The sequence below is a fragment of the Chaetura pelagica genome, unplaced genomic scaffold (genome assembly GCF_000747805.2).
Source record: "Chaetura pelagica isolate M959 unplaced genomic scaffold, ChaPel_1.0 scaffold135, whole genome shotgun sequence".
Taxonomy (NCBI): Eukaryota; Metazoa; Chordata; class Aves; order Apodiformes; family Apodidae; genus Chaetura; species Chaetura pelagica.
In genome coordinates this window covers 60,977-74,411 of record NW_009953649.1, presented here as the reverse complement: position 1 = coordinate 74,411, position 13,435 = coordinate 60,977, and the positions used below count along the sequence as shown (strand labels likewise).

Here is a 13,435-nt window from a genome sequence, read left to right as displayed (position 1 = left end):
AAGGGAAATAATTCATTTTGGAGATCAGTTATTCTGCTGAAAGTGGCACTGTAAATGGGACCTGGTTGTCCTCTGATTCTTTGGCTGCTGCCAAAATGTCACCATGCATGGTGAACACGCATCCTCATAGAATCACAGAATGTTAGGGATTGAAAGGAACCTTAGGAAATGATCAAATCCAACCCACCTGCCAGAGCAGGACCACGTAGGGCAGGTCACACAGAAATGCATCTGGACAGGTCTTGAAAGTCTCCAGAGAAGGAGACTCCACAACCTCTCTGGGCAGCCTGTTCCAGTGCTCTGTCACCCTCACAGAAAAGAAGTTTTTTCTCATGTTGAGATGGAACTTCCTGTGTTCTAGTTTGCATCCACTGCCCCTTTTCCTATCACAGGGCACAACTGAAGAGAGACTGGCCCTTCCTTCCTGACACCCACCTTTCAGATATTTGTATACATTAATAAGATCCCTTCTCAGTCTTCTCTTCCCTAGACTAAACAGCCCTGAGTCTCTCAGCCTTTCCTCATAAGACAGGTGTTCCAGTCCCCTAATCAGCCTTGTTCCCCTCTGTTGGACTCTCTCGAGTAAGTCCCTATCCCTCTTGAACTGTACACAATACTGCAGATAAGGTCTCACTACAGCAGAATAGAGGGGGAGGAGAACATCCTTCGACCTGCTGGACACATGCTTCTTCATGCACCCCAGGATACCATTGGCCTTCTTGGCCACAAGAGCACATTGCTGCTCCACGGATAACTTGTTGCCCACCAGGACTCCAAAGAGCTGCTTCTTAGCTGGTCAGCTCCTGATCTGTTCTGGTGCACGTTGTTATTCCTTGTTAGGTGCAGGACTCTACGCTTATTCTTGTTAAACCTCATTAGGTTCCTCTTTGCCCAGTTCAACAGTCTGTCCAAATCTTGCTGAATGGCTGTACAGCCTCCTGGTGAATCAGCCAATTCTCCTGGTTTCATATAATCATCAAACTTGCTGAGGATGCACTCCATCCCCTCATCCAGGTTGTTGATGAAGATGTTGAACAGGACGGGACCCAGTACTGATCCCTGGGGAGCTCCACTAGTTACAGGTCTCCAGTTGGACCCTGCATCATTGATCACAACCCTCTGGGCTCTATTGTTTAGCCAGTTCTCAATCCATCTCACTGTCCACTCTTCTAACCCACACTTCTTGAGCTTGCTCAAGCGGATGCTATGGGAGATGGCATCAAAAGCCTTGCTAAGGTCAAGGTAGACTACATCCACTGCTCTCCCTGCCTCTACCCATTCAGTCACACCATCATAGAAGGCTATCAGATTAGTCAAACATTATTTCCTCTTTGTGAATCCATGCTGGCTACTCCTGATAACTTTTATTTCTTCCATGTGCTTATAGATGACCTCCAGAATTAGCTGCTCCATCATTCTTCCAGGAATGGAGGTGACATTGACTGGTCTGTAGTTTCCTGGATCATCCTTCTTGCCCTTTTTGAAGACTGGAGTAGCATTGGCTTTCCTCTAGTCCTCAGTCACCTCTCCTGTTTTCCATGATCTTTCAAAAATGATGAAGAGTGGCAGAGCAACAACTCTCTCAAGAACTCATGGGTGCATCCCATAAGGACTCATGGGTTTCTGTATATTCAGTTTACCTAACTGATCTCTAACCAAATTCTCATTGACCAGTGGAGAGTCTTCCTCTGGGCTCTCTCTCTTACAGGGTCTGGGATTCCCGAGGACTGGTCTTCAGAGTAAAGACTGAAACAAAGAAGGTATTCAGTAACTACCTTCTCTGCATCCTTTGTTACCAGTGCTCCCACCTCAATCAGCAGTAGTCCCACATTTTCCCTATTCTTCCTTTTACCACTGATGTATTAAAGAAGCCTTCTTTGTTCTCTTTTACTTCCTTGGCCAGGTTTAGTTCTAAGAGGGCTTTGGCCTTCCCTGTTGCCTTCCTACATACCCTGACAACATTACTGTAGTTCTCCCAAGTGACAAGGCCCTTCCTTCCGCAAACTGTGAACTTCTTTCTTCCATGTGACTTTTTTCAGGAGCTCCTTGCTCTCCCATAGAAGGTGGAGGGTCTCCTTCCTCCACAATAGAGTCCATGGAAGAAACAGAAATCGCAACCATGAAGTGACCCCAAGGATTTTCCCTGCAAATCAGCACTGTCCAGCATCTGTTTTGTGGTTAATTCTCCATCTCTGTACCCATTACTGTAATCACCTAAGATACTTTTGGTCTCTCCCCCAAACATATACTCCATACTAGGGTTAACTGAATAACCACTTAAGGGGGAAAGTAAGTGGCTTACATCATCCTAAACAACTGAGGTGACCACACAGGGAGGTTTAAAAAGAAACACTTACATATATTCTGTGTCAAGCTAAAACAAACACATTTCTCCCAGTGGTAGGAACTGGAGGACACCCAAAGGTCTGGGATTTTTTTCCTCCACCAAATATGTAATTGTCATTTTTCTTCTTATTAGGAAAGCATGTGCAACAGACAACTCCTGCCTGCTCTATATTCAGTATGTATAAAAAAAACAACAACTCCCAACTCCAAGTGATATTGGCCCAACAACATTGTTTTTAAATTTGACTTTCCATTTTTGGATTGTGTCCAGGGAAACCCAAATTCACAGAGCTTTTGGATCACTGTGTGAGGCCCTGTTGGAAGGATACAATCTCATCAGCAGGTATTGGCTATCACAAAGAAAGGCAAAACTGATGGTTACACACTTGCCAGAGAGCTGGGTTTGCACTGTGTAGGCAACAGGATAAAAAGGGGTTACTATTCTAAGCCAATAAAGCAGCAGTGTAGGCAGTGGAATTTGGTGAAATTATACATTGACAGCAGCTCATGACTGCTTTTGTCATGCATCTTACAGCTCAAGTGCTGTGCCTAGAACTATATATAACTACTTTGAGTGATGGCCCTGGTTTCATATTCCAGCAGCACAGTAGCAGCAAAAACAAATGGGCCTGGAGCACTTGTGTGGGTTGTTTTCTCTGCAGAGTTACTGCTATACTGCTGAAAGTGTGTTCAATGCAGCACAGACCCAACTTAGCCTGGCCCCACCTTCTTCATTCTCCAGATTGTCTTTCTACATTTTAGTTTGAAACCATAGCTTTCTTGAGACCTCTTATCCATTATAAAACCTTACAGTCTGCAAGATGAAAAATGCTTTTCTATTTGATGGCCACAAAGAGCATGTGTTCCATAAGCACAGCATGTGCAAAGGAAAACACAGACTACAGAGAGGAAAGAAGCCACAGTTGTACAGAAGGAAAAAGAGTTTAGTCCAAAGGACCCAATGCTTCTTACTAGTTGGGCACAAGCATTTCTCAGTCATGATCCGAATGGTGCACTAGGACAAAGACTGGGAAGAATCACAGAATCTGTTTGAGTTGGAACAGACCTTAACAATCATCTAGTTGCGCACCGCTCTGCATGGGCAGGGACACCTCCCACTACATCAGGTTGCTCAGACCTCACCCAGCCTGGCCTTGAACACTTCCAGTGATGTGGCTTCCACAACTTCCCTGGGCAACCTGTGCCAGTGTTTCACCACCCTCACACTGAAGAATTTCTTCTTAATGTCTAACCAAAATCTACCCTCTTACAGATTAAAACCATTCTCCCTTGTCCATTCACTACAAGCCCTTGTAAAAAGTCCCTCCCCCAGCTTGCCTGTAGGCCCCTTCAGGTATTGGAAGGCCACCATGGAGCCTTCTCTTCTCCAGGCTGAATAACACCAACTCTTTCAGTCTGTCTACATAGGAGAGTTGCTCTGATCATCATCATAGCCCTCCTTTGGACTCACTCCAAAAGCTCCATGTACTTCTTATGCTGGGGAATCCAGAACTGGAGACAGTACTCCAGGTGGGACCTCATGAGAGTAGAGTAAAGGAGGAGAATAACCTCCAGTCAACAGGTCAGTGAGCTGTTGACTATGCTTCTTTTGATGCAGCCCAGGACACAGTTGGCTCTCTGGGCTCCAGGCGCACATTTCCAGCACATGTGGAGCTTCTTGTCCACCATGATCCCCAAGTCTTTCTCCTCCAGACTGTTTTCAATCCATTTTCCACCCGTCCTTTATCTGCGCTTGGGATTGCCCTGACCTAGGTGCAGAACCTTGCATTTGTCCTTGTGGAACTTCATGCAGTTTGCACAAGCCTTCTTCTCAAGCCTGTCAAGGTCGCTCTGGATGGTATCCCTTCCCTCCAGCATGTTGACCTCACCACAGTTTGGTGTCATCAGCAAACTTGCTAAGGTTGAACTCAATTCCACTGTCCATGCCACCAACAAAGATTGTTAAACAGCACTGGGCTGAGTACCAACTCCTGGGGGACACCACTTGTTGCAGGTCTCCATCTGGACATCAAGCTTTTGATCACCACTCTTTGAGTGTGATCATCCCACCAGTTCCTTACCTAAGTTCAGAAACCACAAGCATAAGCCAGTACCCACCCTTCTCCAAGGGACCGATCCTGATAGCAAAGGCAGTTTTGGGAAAGCATGCGCACAAGAGTCTTGCTGTCCTGATCACACATAAGAGTACGCAAAAATTGACTAAGGATGCAGAAAAGATCATGAGGAAATAAAACTTGCAGAAAAAGTCTGAACTGAATTTACCATCAAGATCCAAGGTCTATACAGGAGGTAGCTGCAAGCATAGAGCACTTTGTGAAGATTGCCTGATGGCAGTGTAATAAGATTTGGAAATGAAAATGCTTTTGTAAAAAGAACATTCTTTATCCTCTCCAACTATAAAGCTCATCTTCACCGTCTGTTTCCTGGTTTTGCTACGTTTTAGATAATTTTTTCTCCGTTTTCTATTAAACAAGCACCCAGCTTACAGAGTATGCTGTTTTTAAAACAAGCCCTGCTTAGGGGAAAGAAAATACTATGCCATTGATTAGTATACAGTACTAATAATCAGTTCACAGTACTCTGTCCACCTCTGTTGGTCATCCAGGATTCAAACACTAATTAATTTCCATAATATTAGAGGAAACACATTACGTGAAGAATTGCCCTGAACTCTGTCTCTGTAAGTAATTAGTATTCTTTTTTATATCATGTCTCCTCTTGCAAATTACTATCTAGAATAATATTTTCTTGCAATGGTTATGTAAGGGAACAACCAAGGTATTGGCTTGCAAATACAAACTAGAAGAGAAGCCTGCTAAAAATTTCTGAAATGCACATTCCTGGAACCTCACTATAGACATATGCAAAAGTACCAAATAATATTTTAATTTTTTGTGTTTTGCAATCTTTTCCAATTAACCATGTTGTTTTGCCACCATGACAGAGTATTCAGAGCACTGCAGAATGCTGTGCTGCTGCAGCATATCTGGATACATATGTTGTACTCATTAGGGAAGTCAACTTAGGCATAGTTTTTATAACAGCTACCTGTACTTTCAATACTAAGAGACAAGCCAAGTTTTTGCATAATAGCATTTTCTGACTTGTTACCTACATTTTTCTGAGGTTAAGCCACAAAAATATTACCTGTGATTTATTCCTAGGTCTGTAATTCTTTTTTTCCTCACTAAACTAGAGAGCACCCTTTATATTCACTACACATCATAAGAACTTAGGTGACAAATATATTTCAAATTCTCTTAGACAAAGAAAGTGCATTAGACTTTGGGAGTTCAGATTTTCAGATATTTGCCCTTGTTTTTCAATTAATACAGTACAAAGAAGAAGAACAGAAATGGTGGGTATGAAAAATTATTCCACAAACACAGGATAGATGTCACCTTCTCCAAATGAAATTAGAATGCAAAAGGAGTGATCTGAAAAAGCTGATTTTTAAGCACTTATTCATACACTAGAAATTGTAACAGTAACTGTTACTGTAAAGTAAAACAACCATACTCTGGAATATCATGACATGCACTGCTATAGTTCTTCACTTTAAGCCATTCTTTCAAACCCACAGCACCATTAGCCAGCAATCAGAAAGGCAACTGCATCCTGGGCTGCATCAAAAGAAGTGTTATGAGTGAAGCGAGACCCCACCTCGAGTACTGTGTCCAGTTCAGGAGTCCCCAACACAGGAAGGACATGGAGCTCTTGGAGTGAGTCCAGAAGAGGGCCATAGAAATGATCAGAGGGCTAGAGCACCTCTCCTATGAAAACAGGCTGAGATTCGGGTTGTTCAGATCGGAGAAGAGAAGGCTCTGTGGACACCTTATAGCAGCTTTCCAGTGCCAGAAGGGGGCCTACAGGAAAGGTGGGGAGGGACTTTTTACAAGGGCATGTAGCAGTAGGATAAGGGGGAATGGTTTCAAACTCAGAGTAGATTCAGATTAGATATCAGGAAGAAATTCTTCACAGTGAGCATGGCGAGACACTGGAGGAAGGTTGCACAGAGGAGTTGTAGATGTCCCCTCCCTGGAAGTGTTCAAGGCCAGCTTGGATGGGGCTCTGAGCAACCTGATCTAGTAGTGGGAGGTGTCTCTGGCCAAGGCGGGCTGGAACTAGATGATCTTTAAGGTCCCATCCAACACAAACTATGCTGTGATTCTATTATTTTTCTCACATAGTAACAACAGTGGCAAATGAGCTGTGCCATATTACTATTTGCTAAACAACAGCTAGTTAATATTGCACAATGTGCACAGACAGAGAAGACTGGGTTTTTAATCTCTATTCTTTGCTAGGAAAGAGAAGTCCTATAGGGAAGCAAACCATCTAAAGTCTGAGCACTTTTCATAGAACAGTGTAAAGTCTCATCTAAAATTATCTGCTTTCTACCAGTTCCTCGCAACACCCATTTATTTCTCTTCCCACACTGGTACTTCTGTTTCCCCTTCATTTACTGTTCAAACAATGAGAGACTTCACTGTTTCTTGGAAACAAAATAAAGGACTTTATTAGCTGTTGCTACACATCTGCAACAGCTTATTCAACCAGTTGCGTTATCATACAGTGGCAACAGCACAGTTGCTCTCTACACAATGCTGTGCCAATCTCCATATCAGAGCTTGACCTTTCCATAGATAGAAGTCTATCTGTTTCCTTGGAAAGACATTTCTAGTATTATTAACATTTTGTAATAAAAACATGAAGAAAAGAAAATAGGAGCTACATGCTTCCTTGTTTGGTTAAAAAAATGAATAATAATTGTGTGTACCTGAGACAAGAAACACTCTTGCTTAGTAGTCATCTCTCAAAGCCACATACAAGCACTGCACATAGCAAGAAGCTCCACTGGTTGAAGGAGAGAAGTTTTGGTGGAACATATGCATAGGTAAAGCAGCTACCAGAAAGCGCTTGAAGAGGTGAGGTGCTTTCTGATAGGGTTGGCCATCCTGGTTAAGAATAATCTTGATCAGAGGAAGGATATGGGGCAGTGGTCCTCTGTTGAAATACTTGAGCTGCAGGTGGCTATGGACATAAAACCTTTCCTGAGTTCTTCAGATGGCCTGCCCTTGGAAGAGAAGAAACCTATTTCTCCTTGAACTAAACATGATTTATAAACATGTGTCTCCCACAGACATTCCCTTACTCTCCTTTCTTTCTCTCAGGAAAAGGGAAAAAATGGATCAGTAACAACTCCTTTTCACTTTGAATCAAGATTTCTAGAGTGAATGATGACTACATAACTGTAACACGCAACAACAGTGGATAAAACTTCTATCAGAGGAGAATCTTGCAGCCAATATCTTAACATCTGCCTCTATGTAGCAGTATCAGATCTATAGAGATGTAGATATTTGAAAAAAGGTAAGAGTTACATGTGTGTCCATGAGCTATATAGGCAAAGTAAAAGGCCTTATCAAGGTGGTAAAAGGCCACCTCATCAAGTGCTTAAACTTACAGCTCTCTATATGCTTGCTCTTTTAAGTTGTCTTGATGCATTTGCTTTTTGGTAATCAGTGTTAGCAGCATAGGAAGCAAAAAGCTCCAGCTTATACATACTAGAAAGAATATAGACTGCTCTCTTAAGCCTTTCAGCTGTATTAATCTCATGTTTCAAAAACACAGAGATACAGCCACATTTTTGGTCAATGTGTTAGACTGCTTGTTCCTAATACATGAAGTCATTGCTTTTAAAAGTCCTGGGAGGTAGAGAAGTGGAGAAAGGGTGCATACATCCAGTATCTACAATTCATTCTGCAACCTAAAGTAGCCTATTACTATTGAGAACAGATATCAGAGCTTTTCCATTTGGTAATCAAATAGGAAAAAAAACCAACCAAACAAATACCTGACAGAAAACGAACCAACAAACCTCTGCCAAGGCCAATAAAGCACTAGCTTCCCAGAGAAAGACTCCTACATACCATACGTTATACAAAAGTTTCCAGTAAGCAGTACTTGCAGACATGAGTATCAAAAAGTCAAGGCAGCTTATTAGAGCACATGATAAGTTCACAGTATCAAGGGTGTGGCTTTTGCAACAAAACCAGGTATCTCACATTCTGCTGCATTTATTCTGCATACATACACTCCAATGGTCAGAAGTCCATCAGCAATAATGGATAAAGCTCAAGAGGGAAAAAAAACCCAAACAAACGATACTTTTTGACTTTTTGATTGAGAAACCACACATTACTGTTTTCAATGATCTTGGCTAATGTACAGTGGAAACTCAGCTGCACTAGATCAAGTGTTGCCAGCACACTGAGAGGGCTGCTCCTTTCCCTCTTACTCAGCAATGGTGAGGGGCCACACCTGGGGTGCTGTGTCCAAATCTGGGCTGCCCAGTATAAGAGAGACATGGACGTACTGGAGAGAGTCCAATGAAGGGGCACCAAGACGAAGGGACTGGAGCATCTCTTCTATGAGGAAAGGCTGAGACAGCCATGATTCTTCAGCCTGGAGAAGAGAAGGTTCAGGGAGATCTTATCAATATGTACAAATACCTGAAGGCACAGTCCAAAGAGGGCAGAGCCAGGCTCTTCAGTGGTGCCCAGTGACAGGACCAGAAGCAATGGGAACAAACTGAAACACAGGAGGTTCTCTCTAAACATCAGGAAACCCTTTTTTACCGTGAGGGTGATCAAGCTCTGGGACTGGTTGCCCAGGACAGCTGTGGAGTTTCCATCTTTTGAGATATTCAAAATCCATCTGGACATAGTCCTGAGCAACCAGCTTTATAGTGGATCTGCTTGAGCAGCAGGATTGGATCAGATAACCTCCAGAGGTCCTTTCCAAACTCAACCATTCTGTGATTTTGTGAAACTTCAATACCACTTTTTTTTTTTTTTTTTTTTTTTTTTCCTTCCAGAAAAGTACCTCTGTTTCCCCTGTTATAAGAGCCAGGCAACTGTTTTCCTGGACAATCAATTACTAAATATCCTTATGATTGACTGACAAAAGGTTAAATTCCATACCTTCTAACTCAGCATGGTTAGGTCACTGCAGCATGGAGAAAATCTACATGAAGAGGACATTGGTTGACTGGGTTTGCTGTGCTGTTGTGTTGGTTTTGGGGAAGAAGATGGGGGTTGCTGTTGTGTTTTTGGGGGGTTTAATTTGGTGGCAGGTTTGGCTTATATTTAGGCAACAAGACAGATTTTGAAAGTGTGGCCCTGTCTAAATGCCTACAAATTCAGCCTTCCTCATAGCTGCAGTGACTGAAATCTATTTGTTAAATTAGGGCAAGGTTATTTCACTACTTGAAATCAAACCTAAAGAATTTCTAAGTTAACAAAGGCAGGAAACTTTACAGTATCTTAAAAGTGTTCCTGGGTACAACCCAAAGAAACCAAGTACACCCATAGATTCTTCCACACCAATCTGCATGGAAAGCATACAACAAAGTGTACCTTTGCCCATTCATTTTCAAAGCATGAAAAACAGGACATTAAAGACAAGCAAAAGTTATGTTTTAAAGCCTTGGTTAGACAACAACTCTGACTTTAAATAGAAGGTATCAGAGTGGATTAAATTTAAACTGTTCCGTCAGTTTGGGGCTGGATTATACTCCAACACAGTGCCTACAACGTGACTGTTTCAGGCCTCTCCCCTGAGGCAGGACCAAACTGGTTGGGGATTCAACTGCACTGAAGCTCTGTTTGGCCACTTCTCTAGCACAGACTGCTATGTCAGCGAGGCAGAGACTAGTGGCTAAAGACAGCTTACAGACTGCTTTGATCTAAAAGGTCCAAACCAGCCCTCCACCTACATCACCAGTGAATCATAATCAAACATAGTAATTGAGAACTGAACTTAACACCCTGTGTCTCTGCAGGGCAGTAGCACTACTGCATTAACTCATTGCAGCAGAATGATCACATCTTTACAGACAGAATTATATGTTTTTTAACACTTGTGTTATCATGTATGATTCCTACCCCAAACTAAAGTGCAAACTAGTGTTTAACCTTCCTCTTCCCCCACCAATTATTAAATACACATTATTCCTCTTTTCTTCAACAAGACCAAAGGTGTAAAGGCTGCTGGCAATGCATCAGCTACTAAAATAGTCTCATAATTAGTGAGAAATATAAAAGACTGGCTTTTTCTTTTCATTTGACTAATCTGTGCCCAGTACTGCAGACAGGAAGGTACAAACTGTATCTGTTTCAGTGTAAAAATATATACAACTATATTTAACATTTAAATTACTTTAAACACAACTGTTTGTATACTAACAATCTATGTACATTCAGTTTTAAACAATACCTCTTTAATATACCCTTATTTTGCTAAACGAGTTTTATTTTCCTCCCAAAATACCCATTGCTACTTTAAAATTGTAGAGGGGGAAAAATCTGAGCTGTATAGAAAATAGCAAGATGTCTTACAACTGTCTTGTATCATAGCACATATTTTCATAAAAACAATACATCATTCAAAAACTGAACCATTATAAAAGTTCTCATAAGTCCAACAGGACTGTCTCTAAAAGCTTACTTTGGTTAACAGCAAATCTTTCTTAAACAATTAAGGAGAAAATGTATATTCTTTACCACCTCTCCAGATGCATTTCCTTGGCATGTTGTAGCAATCGATGTATATCTACGGATGAGCACTGCAGCTGTTCAGCACTCTTTATTTGTACTGTCATTTCAATTAGATGGATTATATATCAGGTTGGATTGATTTATAATTAAATTAGTCCAACTTCCTAGGATCTCTGCATAAGAGAACTCTCTAAGACTCCTTAAGATCTCTGGATATCAGAGAAAAAGAATGGCAAGACTAGCACTTCTTCCTCACAAGGCTGATCTCATGCAGTACTTGCAACAGAATCACTAACTTGCATAAAACTGCCATTTCCCTGCTTATCTTTTCTGGTCAGGACAGTAACACAACTTCTGCCGAGTTCTACATACTCTGACACCCAGCCACTCAACTGAAGTGCCACTGGACTTTATGGTAATGCAGTGATTTACTCTGAGTCATTATGAATCATTCAGGTCATATGTGGCCTCAATATCACTGAAGTTTTACTCATTTCCAGGGAAATAAATGCTGTCAACTTTTGGCCAGGAAGAGAAACTTGATCTTTATCTTTCTTCCCTCCTCATACTATGAAACACTCTGATCCATCCAAAAAACACACAAAAAGGCAAAAATATAAGACTCTCCAAGAAAAGAATGCCACATTAGTCACTATGCATCAGTTAAGCTGAAAAGTCAGTAAATCTGACTGATGAGCAAAGGCACTTGGTAACAGTCCCGTGAACAATAGTCAATGAGTCAACAATTTCAGTCTTGTGATCCAACTGACCAGCAGTGAGGGCTCTGCAGAGGAAGATTTTGTGGACGATGTAACAGATGATTTCTTAGCACCTTCCTCTTGAAAAGGAATTGTTGCACTGTTGTGGAGGTCTGTATTCATAAAACACCTGCTGCCTCGAATATAATCCGTTCCTCTCATTAACTGCTTGTCAGACACTGGTCTTGAGAGGGGGTGTTGTGTGCAGGGGCTTTCCTCAATGATTGGGGGTATCCTTTCATTACTGAAGTATCTGCAGAGGACATCTTCACCTGCACGAACAAGAGGAAGAAAACCAATTACTGTTGATTTCAAAACCTGCCATTAGCATTTTCTGGTTTTATAAAAAAAAATTCTGAGACCTAACAAACCTTCTGGTTTGGATCATCGATTTGCAATGCTTTCTCCCTCTTTCCTCTTCCCTAGACACCTGACCGTGGCTGCCTTTTTTCTGACCCAATACAGCTAACAAACAAGCCTGAAAGACTTAAGTACATTTCAAGCATTACAAAAAGTCAACACAACACCAAAACCAAACCAAAACACACGCACACAAAAAACCAGCCCTGCCACCTGGTGATAGCTCTGTTATCTTCTTACTTAGTCTGCTTCTAATAGTCCTCCAGGCTGCTGCTTCTTGTTATTACCTTGTACTTTTGCATTAAAATAATGGAATTCAGCTTGTCCTGTCCCTAGAATTACACATCAGCTTTCCTAACTGTTTTCAAGAATAAACTAGTCATTCTTTCTTATCTCCAACTCTAAAAGGATTCATAGCCTTGCAGATGCAAAAGGGGGAGAGGGAGAGAAGGGCCGTGGGCGAATGAAAAAAAGCCACCCAACTATCAGCTTCTCTCTCAGAACTCTGTAACATCTGAAGAGTATATTGTTAACAGAAACAGCGCAAAGCAATTCAAAAAAGGCTCTACATTTTACTTCTGAGAACAAGCTTGCTTCTACAACAGCATTCACAGTGAGCTAAACAAACAGAAAGATGTATAAAAAAAGCGGTTTTATGATCAAAATTACATGCAGTAGAAAGGGAAGAGGGGCAGGGATAAGAACAAAATGGTAAACCTGTGCTATAAAGATAGTACTGATATGCCCTAATCATTCTAGCCTACTTTTAAAACTCAGAAGAATTCTAAGACAGAACAACAAAACTTTGAGTTCCAACACTGAATAGCCTCCCAAGTCTCACAACAGCCATCTGACATTCCTCCTAAAACCAACAACTGTCATCTTGGATCAGGGATCAGATCAACAATATGCAAAAAATTAATCCTTTATTCCTAATTCAGACACTTCCATTTAGATCACTCCAAGGAAATTTTGGAGAGGAAGGGAAGAGAAAGCCGGATGAGATCTACAGCCTTGCCTTTTCTCCCTGGTGCTCTTGGTCTGGAGAAGGGCTCTGCGGCTCCTATCCAGCTGCCATCAGCAGGCATTGACAAAGGACGAGGTTTTCCTAAAGGATGCAGAGACTCTTATGAGGAATTACATTAAGTTTAGGAAAACAATTTTTAAATTATACTTTTCACAATTAAGGATGGGAGAGATACAGCAATAAAGAGTTAGAATTGCAGAAAAAACTATGTCATGATCCTTCTGCTGGTGAAATATAAGAAAGCAATGTGTTGAGATTGAACAGCCACACTCTTGCTCATTTACAGCTGCAGTGGACATAATGACTAAAGGTTATAACCAAAACACACATGGAAATAGCGAACCATGGCAGCAGAGCCCTGC

General features: G+C 41.6%; 1 protein-coding gene across 1 annotated transcript in view; it reads right to left on the bottom strand.

Moving 5' to 3' along the window:
* The window catches only part of LOC104390759, a gene marked incomplete at its 5' end in the record, with an annotated part of 124,643 nt that overhangs the window by 85,289 nt on the left and 25,919 nt on the right, over positions 1-13,435 (bottom strand). The window contains 2 exons of the mRNA XM_009999956.1: positions 11,419-11,439; positions 13,065-13,154. Of these exons, the coding sequence (XP_009998258.1) occupies positions 11,419-11,439; positions 13,065-13,154 (111 nt within the window). The remainder of the gene's footprint in view (positions 1-11,418; positions 11,440-13,064; positions 13,155-13,435) is intronic.